This window comes from Wasmannia auropunctata, unplaced genomic scaffold, assembly GCF_000956235.1.
Source record: "Wasmannia auropunctata unplaced genomic scaffold, wasmannia.A_1.0 LD336028.1, whole genome shotgun sequence".
Taxonomy (NCBI): Eukaryota; Metazoa; Arthropoda; class Insecta; order Hymenoptera; family Formicidae; genus Wasmannia; species Wasmannia auropunctata.
The window spans coordinates 566,986-586,123 of NW_012026862.1; the positions used below are offsets into that span (position 1 = coordinate 566,986).

General features: G+C 46.0%; 1 protein-coding gene across 3 annotated transcripts in view; it reads right to left on the bottom strand.

The window, feature by feature from the left end:
- Window positions 1-3,507: 3,507 nt before the first annotated feature.
- The window catches only part of LOC105452601 (carbonic anhydrase-related protein 10), a 156,167-nt gene continuing 140,536 nt past the window's right edge, over window positions 3,508-19,138 (bottom strand). Inside the window, exons 7-10 of one of the 3 annotated variants that reach the window (XM_011693875.1) lie at window positions 5,176-5,330; window positions 4,785-4,910; window positions 4,247-4,295; window positions 3,508-4,142 (exon numbers count right to left, since the gene is read on the bottom strand). In XM_011693875.1, coding sequence (XP_011692177.1) covers window positions 4,096-4,142; window positions 4,247-4,295; window positions 4,785-4,910; window positions 5,176-5,330 — 377 coding nt within the window. In that variant the 3' untranslated portion in view covers window positions 3,508-4,095. Of the gene's footprint in view, window positions 4,161-4,246; window positions 4,296-4,784; window positions 4,911-5,175; window positions 5,331-19,138 lie in introns of all 3 variants that reach the window. The other 2 variants (XM_011693874.1, XM_011693876.1) reach the window with 2 other exon arrangements.

Below are 19,138 nucleotides of genomic sequence, written 5' to 3' on the forward strand. Positions count from 1 at the left end.
AAGTATTGTCGTTTCTTCGATAGAGCGAGGAGAACGGACGCTAACTTCTGAGCCATTGCACCATCGGCGGAATAGACGTGGCGCCGCACTGCAATCGCTATTGCATGCGCGGGTCGAGGGCAGTTTCCGCTAAATGAACTCGCGCGCATTCAACTTTTGGTTATTATTTCCTAACTTCCATTCCGCTTCTGAAACCGCGCGATTCTGCGGTTCAACGGCCGCAGTGGTCGTCCCTGTCGAGCGGAAAGGAAACGTCTGATTAAATTGGCGTTGGTACGTGTTCGACGGGCGTTTTGTCGATACACTTAAGACGCTAAGCTCCGAGGAAATTGGTTCATATTTAGATATTGCGTGTCCCGATCGAGTTCGATGTTTCGAATCGCGAATGTATAGGCTAGGCGTATGCCTCTCGCCGCTTCGAGACGTATAAGATGCGGACGAGTAGTGGGCAGGGCGCGGATATCATGTGAAACTTTTATCGGCAACAGATCGCTCGATAGCGCAACCAGATACACGCACACAAATTGCGAACGGTGTAAATATTGGAGAGGGTAAGAAGTTTGAAAATCTCGCGGTTCGGGAATAAGGACAGCGGAACGAAAGAGAGAGGGAGCGATAGAATCCTCAAAGAAAATGGACCTGGAAAAGGTTCTAGAAACGAGAGGAAAAAGTTCACAATACAGTTACACGATGGTCGATGTATTGAATATATAAACGCGGTTGTCGATACTGATTTCGCGAGATCCACCGCGATATCGTATTCATACGTTATGCATGTGTGCGCGACGGAGTCTAAAAATAGGGGACACCACGCTCCGTCACGAAGTCACAGCGACTTCAGAGAGAAAGAGAAAGAGAGAGAGAGAGAGAGAGAGAGAGAGAGGACACGACAACGAGCGGGACGATAAGGAGGCAAAGGAGGATGAAACTTGTACTCGTGGGAATCCGAAATCACGTCCTTAATTTCCATAAAAGAGTGCAAGGACTATACCCGTCCCTCGCCCCTCGCCCGCCTGCTCCTCCAATCGAGAATGCACGTGGCTGGCGCCCCCTCCCCTCCGCCTTACTTATTCGCCCCTTCTTTTTTCGCCTCTCAAAGGAGCTTTGAGCTCGGTAAGCATATCTCTCGGCATCCTCTTACCTACCCCTGCCGCTGTACGCGCGCGCGCGCGCGACGAGCCAGCTACTCAGCACATTCTCGGCAAATCCGCCGTCCCTTAAATTCGTTGCATTCGCTTAGGCAGGCTGACACACGACGCGAGTGCGCTCGAGATGCTGCTGCAGCTGTGCGAGAATGTTTGACCCGAAAAATCGCTCGCGCAGCCGAATCGAAGCAGAGAGAAGGACTATTCGCCAGCGTTCGCGAACGAGGCCACAGCGCGAGGCCGGTAATTCAAGCGTGGAAATTCTCGAAGTACATATACGCTGATCCCGAATGCAAATCAGAAGGAATTCGAAACTTCACACGGCGCTCCGCGCTGCTACGTATACTTATTATTCGGCGCTCATATTTCCCCATAATTTTATTTCAAATTTAATAGAGCCCGTGTCACACGGAAGTCACTCCGTAACCCGAATTGCCGGGCGAATGAATTTCCGCGTAGACAACTATTTAACGTAATTATCAGCACTCGCCTTCAAAAGATCGCGTAGTAAATTATTGGCCGCGGCATTGAGCGAAAATTACGTGCTTATAAGTGACCTCATTAAGCTGTGCATTTTCCAAGTCCTTCTCCGTCCTCCGCGCGACCGTGATTAAATTGCAATAACGCCCCACGGTATTACGGACGCGCGAGGCGTTACGTTAACGGTGAAGAATATTGCGCCTTGACGGGCAATCAGTTTCTCTCGCATATAAATTATTCCGCGCGCAAATTGATAAAATAGGATCCACTTACCTTCCGTCTCGGGAGGGAGAGCGAGAGAGGTGTCGTCCCGCGCGAAAGTTGCTCGCCATTACTGCCGTGGATAATTAATTAAGGATGAAACGTGGTCTCGCAGGCCGAGGCATGAACTTCGGGGGCCGGTGTTCAACCCAGTTTTGTCCCAGATAATTTGTCAGCGTGCTCTCGAATTTTTGGGGATCAGGGAGAGAGAGAGCGTGTGGGGCTTTCCCGACGCTCTCGAGAGCGCGAAACTTTCGCGAGAGCGCCCGTTGGAACTTTACCTTACGCCCTTGACGCACGTCGACGAAGAAATTTGTAATGCCTAACTTTGAGAGGGGGGGGGGGAGAATCGAAACTTTCTCTCCTGAGCGACTACGGTTCGGGAGATTAGCGGGTTATTGGAATTTATTAATTTACGCCGTCGATATCTCTCCGTTAGCGACGTAACGTTGACGTGCGATACCGCGTAAATTATTCTCGACGAGATTATCGCTATATCCGATCGAGCGTAGAATGGCAGGGGAGGATGTGGAGGAACCTACGGAAAAAAAATAAGAAGGAAAGATTAGAATTGGAGTAAACAAAAATACGTCTCCTGGAAAAGAAAAAGAGAAGAGAGAGGAGAGAAAGAGAGAGAGACACAGCGATCGCTGTTGCTGTACAATATAACGTCGCCTTTATTATTACCGTTTGCTTATTAACCACAATTGTTAAACGTTCACTTTTTCATATGATACAACTTTATTCTCTATACACACGCTTTTTTTCTCTCCCCCTAAGAGTTCCTTTTTTCGCCTTCCGCTGCTTAAACGTCTATTTTTAGGTAATGTCTGTTCGTGTACATTGTCTTTTCTTTTTTATTTTACTTTATTTTTTTTATATATACAAAAGCGCCTCGGATTATTCGTCCGTCGGCTAAGCTAACGGAGAGCCCAGAGAGCGCGTTCTCTCTTCCGCGCGATTGATCTACCACATGACTTCATCCTAATCTCTTCCTCTTCCAAACCATTCCTTCTTTATTATCCTACTTCTCTCTATCCCGGAGCTATTACGAAATTGCTCTCCGCCTCTTCCGCCAACGAGATACCGGCTATTTCTTCTTCTGTATCTTCCACCGAGATCCATCACGATCGTCCCGCGCTTCTTCCCGCGCTTCCGCTTCATTTCCCCCATCCCATTTTCCCACCCCCTTCCTCCTCCTCCTTCTTCCCCTTCCCCCTCCCCGGTTTCGTAATGGTTTTCGCTTTACATCGTTCACATCGTATCGCCATTGGCTACGAAGTAATTGACAAAAACCTGTCAAATAACTCGACCGATTTACAGGCTCATCAACGGGATTGATCCATTCAAGCACACACTTTTATTCCCTCTATTTCCCCTTCGTGTGAAAACAGATCGATCGTATAAGATTTTTATCAATGATGGGCCGTTTTAAAAAAGTCTTCTTACCTTAAGAGAGACAACGCCTATCTCCTCTCGCTATAGGAATCATCCATCATCTGAAAGTGCTATTGTCCATTTTACAAAATTATATGTAACTATATGTATACATGTGTGTACATATATATGTATATACATATTTATATATTTATATACATATATATTATATATATATATATATATGTGCACAACGTAATTTATAATAACACGTATTACTTTAAGTTGCGCCCATCCTTGATAACTGTTATAGTCTCCAATGCATAAACTTACAAACAGCATTAAACGAAAATCTGTATTCCCCGGCAAGACACTTAAAGCTCCTTTGATCACCCGCGTTTACGAGAATTACGTTAGTGTGCTGTGGAAACACGCAACTTTGTCCTCGCTACTCCGGAGAATGAAAACAAAATTTCGATCGACGGCGGCGAACTTATCTATACAAATTATACGCGCGCGGCATATAATTTGCGGATAATTATGTACACATAAACTTCTGCGATGAGAGACATAGCGGTTACATTGCACAACTGTTTTGTCCATCTCTCGGGTTATCGCGCGCTACTCATCTCGCGCATCGGCTTACTTATTTCAAAATTTTACTGTCTCTTTTCACACAGCACCACAGCGGGCCACAACGTTTCTTCTCCCGGATAGAAATTAGCTCTCTCCATCAGCAGCCTCCCCCACCCTCTGTCGCGCCGCATGAACCAATTTCGTTCCACGCCTTCAAGGAAAAGTCCCCTCTCGTGGTCCTGCCGCGGAGATGGCCTCAGACTACGTTGTGCGATAGGGAGCCGTCGTCCCGCCACGTGTTGGCTGGAAGGAAAAAGTCATCTTTTCAAATTCTCATCGAGACGATCCCTTCGCGGTGAGGCACAAAGTTTAGGGGCTCATGGAGCCTGGCTAACATCGTGTGTTACCTCTATAATGCATGTCCTGCGCCATCGACGGACACTTGGCGTTTCCCCGCTGCCGGAACAACATAGAAAGTGCATTTAAGTTGCAGCCCCGCAAAGGAATATGGTACATACTGTCGAGATTCATTCCTTTATGATCAATCAAGGTATTTATAGCAAGGCTACCTTCAGCCGGTCTAATAAACGTTATAGACAGTGGCAAGAAATCGATTTGAATATTAAAACAACCGACATCTGTTTATTTAATGTTATACAAAACGCAAAGGAAGAGCTTCTATTTAAATTAAAATTCAATTCAACTTAAAGCTCGTTATAATTCTAAAATTATATTAAAATACAAAGTGATTTATTTTTAAGTAAAAAGTAATCCTGAGAAAAAAAAGAATGCATATTTGCTTCTTTTCCTTTAAGAGTCCTTTAATGTAAACAAGTGATATGCTATTGTTACGAGATTAAATTAATTTCGCAATATGTCAATTATCCTGATTGACACTACATTCTTAGCGAAGTATCGAATGGCATAATCGTAACGTTATATTACCTTAGCAAAATCGATATTCGTCCTCACGGTTCTGTAATGAAGACCCTGCAGCGGTCTGGAATTGTTACCGAGAGGCGCTTTCGGCGCATTGGTGGGGCCCTGCATTAATTTCCTTAGGGCGTACAGCTAATAACAGAAACAATGCACTCTATAGATAGAGGGACGGGAGCCGCTGATTGATCCAACGGTATCGACAAAACTATCCCGGAGCAGCCCTACCGGCGCGGCGTCAGCCGCTACTTTCGATGATTCGATTATTACAGCGAGACACGCGAACTCCATGCGAATCAGAATCGAAATTTGGGACAAGGCGAAGAGAACATAAAAAAAAACACGTCAGGGGAGAAGCTCGACAAGACAAATCGACCGATTTGAAGGGACCGATGTTTACCTCTCGCGCCGTGATGTAAATTGGTTTGTTGAGGATCAGCCAGACCGCCGTTTCCCAACAACCGGGGTGCGTTGTACTGCCCTCGTAAGTCATGTAACCGGTGGTGTCCGGTAGAAGGCTTTTCAGGGAGAGGTAGCGCACGGGTGCGGTGTCCCCTGAAATATTAATTATTAATAAGATTTACACCGTCAAAGCCACACTGTCGCGCCGAGGATAGGGATTTAATTATCTCACGACGGAATTTCATCCCAATTATCTCGCGATGGATAATAACTATAGGGATACACGATTACCGGTTGTCGATTACCAGCGAATTTCGCTCGCTCGGAATTTTCAAGCGATACCAGGCTGGATAAATCGAGCGAGATCCAGTCAGTGATATACTTTTAATACGGGGGATTCTCTCTAGGCGTTAGACGGCCTTAAAAGTTTAATTAGATCCTTAGATAAGAGGTCGTGAAGCAGAAGTGCGTGTATTCCGAGATTAGGGGACGGGAGAGATTGAGAAGCAAGAGATTCTGCAGGAGGTGATTATCGCACATTAAACAACGTTGTACAAAATGCTAAACAAAAAATGCCGATAAACGATACAGGAGCAAACGATACACGTGAGTATTGGATGACGATCGTGATCTGATTGTCGGGATAGTCTCGAGTTCGAGATAGCCGATGTACGTATACCAAGATGAAGGGCTCGCTGCAACAACAGGCGAACCCACAACGTATAGTCGAATATGTGATATCGGTAGAAATGGATGGGAAAGGTATTTTCCCATCACTTTTTAACGTTAAAATTCATTTTCTCCGTTTTTCACGAACTTCGAGTTAGCCCGGCCGCCGCTGCTGCTGCTTCAGTTGTAACACAGAAGCGTGTAGCTCAACCGTCATTTGATGAATTATTTCACGGATTGTTCCGTTTTTACACGCACTTTTTCTACCCTTTGATATTCAACCCCTGTGTACCCCGCTCGCGAGAGACTCGGCAAACGAGATACGTTCTCGCAGCTGCTGCACGCGGCGTGGCGCGCGGCGTTCCTATAAATTCAACGATTATCCGGGGCGCGCAGCGAGCCCCGTACTTTTACCGATAACAGGCGTATGTGGATTACGAGCGGGGGGTGGGGGATCCGTAAAGCGTAAAAGTCTCGAATCTTTCTCGCGCGCCAGCCGCCAAGGGCGCGCGCTTCCCCGATCGGCGAATCGGTGTCGCCGATGCTCAACGACACGATACGACGGAGGCCCGGTTTCGCGGAGCGCTGCACGCGAATGCGAATGGACGAATGCGACCCGAAATTACGCGCGATTCGTTTCGCGACCTCGCTCTTTTGAACTCTTGGCACCCCGACGGGACGAGGTGGGCCCAGGAAAACGAGGATGAGTCTGGAAAAAACGGGGCAGGGGGCGAGAAAAGCCGGCGATGATTGACGCTGCGCAAACATACATAAATCGTGCCCAAGGCACGGCCATGTATGTATATTCGCGTTACATATTCAGGTACAATCTGCATTTCCAATCTCCCGTACGCGTGCACGAAAAAAATGTTAATGCACTAGATATTCCATAATTATACAACTATTATTATATGAAAATTAATATAGATTATCGCTCGTATTTATAAAAAAAAACGGTACATTGATTCAGGTCAATAAACGAGTCAAATTTTGGTACAAGATATTGTATTTTCAATTTTACAATAATTCGCGACGAGACGTTTCAACTTATCTTGGTCCTCTTCAGTTGTCTTAAATTAATACATTATGTATAAATAAATTAATTAATTAAAATTAAAATTACGTTTTTAATTGTAATTTATTTATTTACATATAATGTATTCATTTACAAGACGACTGAAGAGGACCAAGTTAGGTTGAAAGGTCTTGTCGCGAATTATTATAAAATTGAAAATACAATATCTTGTACCAACTTATTGAAAATTTCATTTATTGGCCTGAATCAACGTATTATTATATAGATAAGTTATAATTAATATTAATGTTATTATATGTATATTAATAATTTGAACGAAAATCTCGAAAGAAATTTAACGTTCCTTTCGTGAAAGTGGCTGATCATAAACTCGTATTACTACTGACGATCTCATGAATTCCCTTCTCTCGTTTGAGACTTAAAATTATTATTGGCGAATGCCATCCATTTGTCATCGAAATAATGGCAGTGCACTTAAGCGATAACGCTCTCGCAGTAATAATGCACGCGTTTAATTCTACACATTTGGAGAGTTATAATTTCGAACGTCGTCGGTCATAAGTGTATCATATAACCTGGTAAACAGTAGAATTACAAGAACAAACAACGTGCAACTCGCTTGTAAGCCGTCACTGCGCAAATATCTGCGTCTCGTGCAGAATAGTTGGTATATACGTAATGGCATTATGCACTATCCACAATAACTTTCTATCGACAATAGAGACTGCCATTCGCAATTCAATTTATTACGTGTAAATAATAAATCGTAAATAATAATTATTCTTTTCTCTGCTAACTGCACTGAGAGGAAAAAATCGTTAACTATAATTTATAGTGATTTTCAGTGTTAACTATATATTATTTTGATAAAACTACAAACGTAATCATTATTGCTAGCGTTACAGCAGTAACAACTATAAAAATGGAGTTCTAGCCATATAATTATTTTCATATAATTATAGTATAATTATTTTCATATAATTATAGTATCATATAATTATAGTAATATACAATATTATAGATTACAAATACCAATAACTTTGTTGTCATGTAAATACTTGCAAATCGTTATTTTCGAGTAAAATGAAAATATTTTTAGTTAGCGTCGCGGAAGCAACGAAATGTAATCAAAAGAGTTGTGAATATACAAGATCTTTTAATAATATTTTGTAAAATACTGAGTTAAAAAAATAGCGCGCGCGCGCGCGCGAGAAAAACTCGCCGAGGCGGCGAGATTAATAAAACGAGAATATTCACATATATAATTACGATTTAATTACGCATTTATACGGGACACTATACCAGATTTGGGGCGGACGGGGCGTATATCGCGCGAAATGAATTTCGGAGACCCGTCAGAACCGTCCGAGATATGTGCCGACGGAATTTACTCTTGAAGAGAGCGAGCGATGGGTTTCGAGTGTATATATGTATACGGTAGGATGCGCGCCGTCCGTAACCGCCAAACGTCCAGAAGTGATTTGTATCTTTCCTACGTAACGCTCGCGCGGGGCGAAATCCAGCGTAAAAGGTCATCATTTCAGAATGTGCGGTGAAAATAAATCTTTCGCTCGGAACAGTGCGCGCGCTCGCGCGCCGCGCCGGGGATCGTATTTATCGGGAGGATCCCTGGGAGGATACGTTGCCGCGCGATTTCACCGTGCGAATTTCACCTTCGATTCGCGAAGCGTGTCTCCTTCTCCCACCTCGCGTCCCGGCCGTCTCTTACATATATCGGCCGGCGAAAATTGATCTTGCGCGCACGGTCTCGACCGTTCAATTAGGGGCTCTTTAACGGTTTCTTTCGAGGGGAAAAAAAAAACTGGGCACGGTCGACAGCGTGATATCTCTCACTCGTGTGTATACATTTCGGATGTACATAAGATTACCAGAATCTCGTTCGCGAGATGAAAATCCGGCCTGAACCGTCTGTACACACGTCCGCGCGCCCGCGCGCGCGTGCGCCCAGTTTATCTACAAATAAAGGGATACATATAATCCACGATAGCACGGCGACGGTCCTACGTATAGCTGGCGTCTAAACACGGACTCTGTATGTGTGTGTGTGTGTGTATATATTGCGTCTCTTCTCGCATCGGGTCGCCGCCGTGACGCCGCCCGTCGCCATCGTCGTCATTGCAAACCCTCGCTCACAAACGGACACACAATCCGTCCTTTACTTGTATTGCACGGAATACAGCTAAATTTGCACAAACCGCACGGATGTATATATAGGTATTATGCGCATTATGTCAAAGCCATCCACGCGTTTTGCTTCATTAATTTAATAAAAATAATAATAATAATATAATAACTTTATTTTTATTTATGTCATTTAAATGAAGAAGTAGTATAAGGTCTTTTCGTTGTGTTCGATTGTAAAATTAATAATACAATGTACAATTAATGTGTTATAAAAAACCTACAATAGACATATTTATTGGATGTATTTGTTTTGTAATCGGAACAATAAATGACGATATAAAGAATCAAATGCTTGCGCGCGGAACGATCAAAGGGGGGGGGGGGTTGGGAGTATCGCAGCCGCGAGCACGCAATGGTTGACGAATTTGAGAGTTGTATGTGTGCAGCACGTCGCTTCGCGGCACAACGGAAACACTTTAAGTGCATCTAACCGTCCTAACGAGTCCGTTTGAAGTAGTAACGTAACGCAACGACGATTTCGCCTCTATATGTGCGACGAAAACCCCCGTCGTCGGTAGTAACCGCGACCGATGGGGGGGGGGAGGGGGGCGGAGGGAAGCGAGAGCGCTTCATCAAAATGTCGCTCTATATACGGCCGTCTATTTCTCGTATTGAGTCCGTGACATTAAAGATGGGCGAACGCGTTCTCGCAAATGGCAGATCCGGCACAAGGGAGCTGCCGTTTTGCCTCGCACAGAGAACGATCCTCCAACCCCCTTCGTCTTCCCCCCTCCCCCGGTTTCCGACGCGCCCCCTCCGGCTCACCCCTTCTGCCCCCCCCCTCCCCCTCGCCGTTTCCTCTTTCGCGCAGAGATATTCTTAGGAACGCCGACATTCAGGAACTCGCCTAGAGCAAAAAGTAGAAGCCGTCAAGTTCTTCTTGAGGCGAACGCCCCCGTTCGTAGACCATCCCCCCGCCGCCGTTCGCCATTTGGCGCTATCTCACTGTATATTACACATACACACATATGTCGACACGTATCGGCCGCGTCTCACGCCCGTGCGTGCGTGTTTTATTTTTATTCATCGTCGCGTCCTGATTTCACCTCCGGCGAACGAGGTCGGTGTACGAGCACCGGATGGTGGGATAAATAAAGCTTTCGAGGGGCGGGAGAGAGAGGGGGGGGAGGAGAAGAAAGGGCGCGGGGAGGGGAGGAGAAAGAAATCCGGCGAGATGACAAGTAATAATAACGGGGGCGTCGAAGAGCGGGAAAATATCAACTGCTTCCGCGTAACCGTCCGCGGCAATGAGGCGAGATGGAGAGGGACGAGAGAGAGAGAAAGAGAGAGGGTTGAGAAGGGTCCTCCTGGTGATTAATGAAATGCATTAACTCCTCTCCCACCCCTCCCCTCTCCCCCGCTCCGGGAAAGAGAGAAGAGAGCGAGCCTGAGAAAAGACCGCCGGCTACGAGATCGCTTCGAGAGAGTCTGCGGCGGCTGCCCTGCTATTGATACGTTCCGCACGCACACACACACACACACACACACACATACACACCACGCGATTAAACGAGGCAAAATGCAGTTGTATTATGCATTGTGGAGAGGACCGCTGTAAGAAGGGCGGAGAGATCTATCGGATCTCTCTCGGAATTATCGCGCGCTTTCCCGCACTCTCGTCTTGACGAAATTGAAGTGGATTTTTCCATGGCAAGTTTGACGAGAGCTCTCATCGTTCGTCGCGATTTCTTTCTTTTTTTTTTTTTTTACTTTATTTTAAGGAGTGTTCGACTCTTTCGACATTTCTCATAAATTTCTGATAAATCGAATTTTCGCTGTACGAGGAGTCGCCCGATCGAGTTGACCCTCAAGAAGCTCCGCTTCGTCAAAATAACTCTTGTATATGTATAATCGAATGTAGAATCAAAATGGATAAACAGTCAGCTGAATAATCGCGCAATCATGTAACCGGATTGAATTCAACTCTTCATATTATACTTGTTTTCTTTTCAGGAAAAATTCATTCCTCGCCGATCGCGTTGCAATTTACCGGACAGCCCCGTTATGATATTCGCATAATAACGCGGAGTATTTCCCTCGTGAAAAAAAAACAACAGCGATTTTCGGCATGAAAAGCGATACAACACATTTCTCGTTTAATAATTCATGGTCGACGCAAATCCGTGCCGACGCACCATTATCTACTATCGAACCGAGGGGAGGAGGGGGATGAGGAGGCGGGAGGGGGAGGAGGAGAGCCCCGGATGGCCGGATCGCAGAGATATTTCCGTGGAGGGTCACACGCACGACACGCGCGTCCGTTCCGTTGCGTGGAAGTCGAGTATCGTCGGGAGTAACGTGAGGTGCTCTTAGGAAAATTGACCGTGCCTAATGGCGCCGGGCACACACCGGGCGGAATAATGATGATGACAGTGGCGATAATCGCAATGTAAGAACATCTTCGACGCACATAACGAACATTGATTCCTCGACGCCGCGCGTATATATACGCGTGTGCGTGATGTGCGTATGTTTGACACAACACGAGATACTCGTGTTGTGTTTGACACACACACGAGGGTGCTCGTCGATTTCGCGAGGGCTCCGTGCATTAGGGTCGCCGCACGATGTCTCGGGGAAACGAGATTCCTGTTTGTCGAGTGAATAATTCTCGGCTTGGTGCCGGCCCAACTGCTCTCTCGAGCAGTTTATTCTGTCTTATATCATCGTGACCGAGGGCGCGCGAGCGAGGGAGGAGGACGACGACCAAACGATCATTTCGCTGTTTACCCTCAATTAGCGCGCCAACTCCCGGCACCAACGACCGCGAGGGGGATTTAATAAAACTCATATAAATGTCGAAATAATTCAAAATAAATAAAGAAACGTGACATTTGAATTACGTGCGACAGTCGAGTTGTAAATTCATTACTAAATTGAAACATTACAAAATAACTCCGAACTTAATCGTCGAAATCGTCTCTTTCGAATGTTAACGACCTTTTAATTTAATAATTAAAGGTAATTTTATCTGTAATCTTGTATGTATAAAATTGAAGTAAAAATATCTGACAGATGTAATTTTGAAAATATCACATGTGCGACTTCGATTAATTAGCCAAAGCGACAATTCTAATTAAGTTTTGTAATTAATAAAATTCTGCTTGTCTTTGTTTTTTTTTTGGTTACAGAAAAACAGGCTATTCCTCCCACAATAATCGTTTTTTCTCATTGGATCCTTATTGCGTTTATCATTATTTACGCATGCAAAACCCCCCGCAGCCGCGACCTAAATATTTGCTGCATATTTATTCATAACTATGCTATTCCGAATCAAATTGAAGGTAAGGCAAGTATCATACTATATTCGACGTACGTGAAACAGTCCCGATATGTTTTGAGAGCTTTACGGAGATACACGGCAACGTATATCAATAAATAATAACATCTGTATAAAACCACACCGTAACCACGCATGCACCCATCGCACATGTATATACTACATACACATGATTTTCGTACCGTAACATTATTTTCGTAACGTATACCGCTATATCAAATACGTTATATTTAATATACGCGACTTGTCAATTAAACATTGCGATACGTCTGTGAGCGTCAATCATAATCCTGAAGATATACAACGTTAATGCGCAATACGATTTTAATATATCAGAGTTTATTTTCTGTTTTCGCGAGAATAACGTCGTGCTTCAAACCCTTTAAATATCATCCTTTTTTTTTCGGTAACTTCGAATATCGTCGAATCGATGCAGAGCTTGTATCCGCGGTTGCCCCCGCCGCGAGCGGTGAAAAAAACCCCGAAAAAAAGGAGGATTGCTCTCTCGGCCCTCTCTCGGCGCACGCGAGTGAGAGAGGGTGGTCTGTCACCGTGATAAATTCACCACCTCCAATCCTCGTAGCCACGGAAAATATTTCTATCGACTAGGGAGATCGCGGGCGTAGAGAGTATAGGGACATGGGAGAGAGGCGAGAGAAGAAGAAAAATAGAAGAAGAAACACGCGCCGGGCAACGGCGGTGGCGGCGGTGGAGCGGCGCGACGGGGCCACATCGCAGGGGATGCAACCCGCCCCCGCCGTCGAAAGATAGAAACGCATCGGGGATGAGAGATACCTCGCGCCTCCCGACGGCCGGATCCGCAAACTGGTTTCTGGCGTTTCGTTATATGGCGAAACGCCGCACGTCTGGAGGGTCGAAGCGAGCGGTGGAGTATGGGTGGGGGGGAAGGGAGGACGGTCGAAAGATAGAAGGGGGCGGTTTTGCTATCCTGCAGCCGTATTGCGACGTTGTGTATACGATTGTGCAGCTGCGCGCGAGGGTAAGAGAGAGATAGAGAGGGAGAGAAAGAGAGACAAGCAGAGAGCGGCATGCAACCTGGTTGCACCGAGGGGTAGCGCGGAGGGGAGAGTCAGGAGACTCTGAAGGGTTTGCGCGAGTGGGCCCCGCGTCGGTGGCAGGGGTAGCTATAAAATACAATTTCAGGGGTGTCGGTTTAATACCACGCATACCGCGCAAATATTTCATCTATTATCTACATTTCGTAGATACGTAGGCATTCGCCGCGGCGGCGGCGGCGCGCGGCGGCGGCGGCGGTGTGCGGCTCGCCGGGGCTGGTAACGGGGATGCGCGCGGAGTAAATGGCCGGGGATGTATTACGTGTGTACGTTCGTGTGTACGGCGAGAGGCTACGAATATTCCTCCGGTACTAGGGTATACCTCCGTCCCGCACGCTTACTTCCTCGTTATTCGGGTTACTACGCCGGCAACGTCGAAACATCCCCCCTTTCGTGCGTGTACACGACCGCGTGAATCAATGCGTTTTAATTCACGAATTGGCGCGATTTCGTATTACCGCGGAAGTCATACAGGGCCGACGATAATGACCTGCAGGTAAGATGAAAGATAAGAAGATGAAAGTATGACAAGCGGAAGAGAGAGAATTTCCCGTAATACACGGACATTGAAAACGTACATTGATGTGCTAATTACGTGTGTTCATTAGCTGCTTAATTGACATGGCATAAGCTAGTAGATGTCTTCGCCGAGTGACGGGGAGATTTCGTGGACCTCAAAGACCCAAAACTCTACCGATGTCATTTTTGCAGGAAACATTCGTTTTTGAACACGTTCACACGTGTTAGCATATGAAAATAGACTCTGTTTGCGCAAAATTGTCTCTTCCTCTTTTTTTTCGCGGCTTAATTGCAATTATAAAATAATTTACATTTATTCTTGCCAAATATTTCAGGCATGATACATTAAAATATATCACAGGCGTGGTGATAAAATACGTATGAATACTCGAAACTCATTTAACGAGTGTAAATTATTGCTTTATAAAATTCGAAGCAATGAGCCATGGCCCCGTCGAACAATTCGTTCAATGCAGATTTGAAGCAGCGATTTAAAGAACGCAGTTGTAATAAAAATTAGTAATTATATATGATATATGTAATTTATATTCGGGGATCTACAAAAATCACGCGCGCGAATAAACGATACATGCCGTTCCGGGAATAACGAAAATATCCCAAAAATATTCGGTGACGCGCGTTGACGTTTTCCGCCCACGCGTGCTTTTTCAATCCATCTGCGCCGGGCCGTAATCACCGTTAATTACGTGATACGCATTATTGATCAAGGTTTAAAAACGCATTATTCCCGAAATCGATTTGGCAGGGACATTACTGACATTATTATTAATGACGCCGGCGAAATCAATTTCGCGGTGTGCGCATTATGTGCGCGCGGATAAATGAAAAAAAAAAAGATCTTTATACTCTCTCGCGATTGCGTCGTCGTGGCCGAGTCTTTATTAAACGCTTAACTTACATCTTAATAGCTATTAACAGCTACTTTGCATATTAATACACACGTCGCTTAACGCGTCGCTTACGCTCGTCGCGAAGAAATCTCATTTTGGTCGCTTCGTTCTTATTTCGACAAAATTCTCAAAAGTGTTTTTTCCCTCCAATCGTTGGGCAGCTCGAGGGCGACCGACGTCTCGATATATCGTCGCGTTTACAAAAGTTTCATCCTTCGAAGCAAAGCTCCACACGTACCTATATACGCGCGGGTTTCGTTCATTTGGCGGGCAACCTGCACGCGAGCGTTCTGTACAAAAAACGTGTTTAGCTGATGAAAAGCTCGAGTTAAATAAATTTCACGATGGCACGGGCGAACTATTGTGGGCCCACTCTGTATATATGCAACGTGCCTGTCTCGGCACGTACACGACAATGGAATACTTAGATCCCGCTGTAGCTCCCCGCCCCCTCCCTGTCCCGCGCGCCATTTTCCATTGTCTTATGATTTATGTTCCCTGGTCGCGGTGTCAACAGGGTATTGATTAAAATACACACATATAGCCTCGGTGGCGCCCGGGCCCGTGCATACAGATTTATGCACACACCAGCCGGCCGGGAGTATGTGACATCGCCGTACCTTGTAAATCGACCCCCGTGTCCCCCTCTCCCCTCCCATCCCCCTCCTCACCGTGTCGTCGCGCGCCCACGTTGGAGCCGTTGATCGTGTTAACCGTGTAAAAAGCGCCAGGCACGCTTCCAGGTCGAATCGTTTAGCCGGTAGAGACACCGAACGCCCCCTTATACGGACTTATATTCACAAGTGAAAGGGGGAGCGGGGAAGAGAGAGAGATAGAGAGAACGGTATCTGAAATCCTACCGGGAAGCACACCCGAAGTGCGCGCATCGATGGTCCTTCTCCTCTCTCTCTCTCTCTCTCTCTCTCTCTCTCTCTGCACGGCGTGCGGCGTACGTCTCTCCCACCCCCTATCCCAGCCTCTCTCTCTCCCGAGAATACTTGGCTGTAAAGTTTATTTTCTTCCTCGTCGAGCAATGCAACCAGCCGTGGCATTCGCAGAATTATGCCACGCAAGTTGAAGCGAGGAGCGAGGCGCTTTCTTGCCGGGCGCGAGACGGTGCGCGGCACGACGGATGCGCGGATGCAAATCGCGGGAAGGAAGTTCGTTGCGCCGATGGAATCTGCGAGCGGGGAGAAAGGCGCGGAAGAGAGAGAGAGAGAGAGAGAGAGAGAGAGAGAGAGAGAGGAAGAGCGGGGAGGACGCGAGGGACGCGTGAGAGGGAGTCATATTTCGATTTTACGTCGGGCGCAATTTGCGTCCGTAAGTCGCGGCGCGATGCATCAAAACGGTGGATCGCACGCGCGCTCCCGCGCGCCGTTCTTGACGCAGCGGCGCGGCGGCGGCGCGGCGGCGCGAGCGTTATAATCCATTATGCGCGCCATCCATTTAATTTTAATATCGTAACGAGGCTCTGACGGGCGTTAATTCGCCGAGACAAGTTATGAAAAATCGCGAACGGATCGCGATGATATAAACGCGCCCCGGCACCCTAGTGCATATATACACACACACGGCGACTCAATTCACGCGCTCACACGGTATAACGCGCGTTATCGGCGCTTTGATACAGCGCTACGATTTTCTTCCGCTTCAGTATTTAGCATAGTTCAGTAAGCCATAACTTGCGCGATATTATGCGAATGTTGTATCGCGCGTACGTTAAATACACAGCGATACCGAACAGCGATAAAATCGGACTGATATACAAAAATATATTCGTTATACAACAGAATTGTAATATTAATGGCTCCGAAAGGACGTATGATAATAATGACGTTGTATTAAACAATTTATGATTGTGACAAAACCGACGGGATGCCAGGTTAAATATTTGACGTGACGTCGCACGCAATTCATTATTTTAAGTTAACAATTATTTGCAAAAAAAAGAAAGAAACGGAAAGAGAGCTCGACGATTGCCTCTTTTTTTTTCTAAAGAGAAATATACTAATTACTCTACGGCAATTAGAAAGCTGGAAATTTATTAACTAGTTGTCTAGCAGCATTGTTTCGCTTACTTCGATGCACGGGCGAAGCATTACGGTAAGTAATTTACACCGTCGGTTCGCATTTTCTTCATTACTCTTGCTCTCCGCTAAAACGCTTCCTCGTTATTCATACTCACTGCCGCTTCTTTTACTTTTTGTCATTCTCAATGGAACGCGTATTTCCTCGTATTACGATACAAACGAGATGCCCGAGATGATTATTATTTATACACGCGTGTGTATACATATATGCGAGCGTTTACGCGACAAGAGGGATGACTTTCGGACAGAGCCGTGTAAAGGGGGAGGGGTTCACAGCATGCACCGCATCACGGCCCTCAATTAAGAGACCTCGAATTTTCTACACTTAAATATATTTGTCGTATAGAGCTCTAAAAGGGTCGTGCACGACGATGCGATGCGAAAGACGGGTTCGGACAACAACAATTTATACATATATCCGCACGTGCGTAATCATATGCCTGTGTCTTGGAGGCCGGCGCGACACGGCGGCGCCGCGGCATCGATTAAGGGACTTCCGGCTCTTTCAATTTTGGGTCCGTGTGCAAACAAGTAGGATCGTCGCTTACGTAATCACGACGGTCACGTTACCGAAAGGGGACCAATCGGAAACGGATTGACGAGTAGTGGAAATCCACGGTCGTCGGAAAAAACTTTCACTTCGTTCTGGATCGTTAGACTGTTCACGTCGAGCGCTCTCAAATCGATATATACGTAGTCGTCGGCCTACAAGACACAAGGTGCGCGTATCAAGCCGCGACCCAAAGCACACGCGCTTTGAGGCGTCGTCGCGGCTCACACCGACCCGCATAGAGTAACCTCTGCAAATTAAAGCATTCGCGACTCAGGGCATCACAGCCCCCAGGCGTCGTCGCGAGTGAAACAAAGTGTTCGCGACTCAGGGCATCACGGCCCCTAAGCGCGTCGCGTAAAAAGGCGGATTGTATGCGTCAAGCGAACTATACGAACTATGCGATTAGGCATTACTTCGCGCAGTGTACGTGACGCGAATTAAATAAACATTCTGAATAAACGTTACACGAAACTACAGTGAGGATTCCAGTTGTTTCCTTCCTGATCTACAAGACAATATTTATCTTTTATTGTTTCTAACTAAATCTCTATTCAATTTAATTTGCAAATGATATTCAATTATATTTTATTTATACTTTATAATCTTCATATTGTCTAAATCCTTCAAAGCTTTTTTAAAATGAAATTTATGAACAGATGGAGCCCCATTTTTGCACTAGAACTCTATAAAAACCCCTTGCACGGGCCTGCTCTTTCGGGATATCGTCCTTCGAAAAGTTATCGTGTTATTCGATTACACGAAAAAAAAAAGAAATTTTTACAGCTCTATATTTCGAAAGATACGAGAGCGAGAGAGTTATTAAATATGTTTAGAAATGGCTCGCCCGGAAAGGGCTAACATCCATTACTTATCCAACCGGATATGACAACTCATCGTTCTTACAAATTCCAACTTAAGATCGGCGAGAAAAGGGTGCTTTTCACCCTATCCTAACGGCGGCGCAGACGAGCGTCCGCTGGCGCGAATACTCGGTGGGTCGAGGAAGTGACTCGTTATCTTGAGAGAGTCATTTCGTCCCCTTTCGTCTTTTTCCTCCCCCGTGGAGGCTGCAGCTCTCGACTTTTCACTCTCGACTCGAGTGCCATCCGCTACAGCCGTTGCCGCCGCTGCCACCGCCGCGCCGCGCCGCGCCGCCGCTCCCCTATAAGCTTCCGGGTATCGCCGGCAAAACTGACACTCTTCTCTCGTCCTCCCGACGGCGTTTTATTTATTATCCGCGGTTACTCCGGCGAACCGCAGCATCCGGACAGAGCTTTCCGTCTCCGAGGCTCGCCGCGAGTACCCGATGCGTGAAGGATAGCACTATTCATCGCGCGACGCGAAAACATACCCGATTCCTACCTGCGTCGCATTCTTCGCACACTAGCTTTTTAACGGAGGGTCACTAATTGCAAGCCGCGTTTTTCAGAATTCCCAGGCGACCGTGGAGCCGAGAATTTCAGTGACCGTTATTAAACGCCTTCAACTCGGGAACTTTAGAATTTTTTTTTATTTTCTAACATAAACAATTTGGTCTTGGCCAAAACTATTAAATATATATATATATATATGTTTTTTATCTGGAATTTTTTTACTTGTATTGTTTCCTACTACCGGCATTA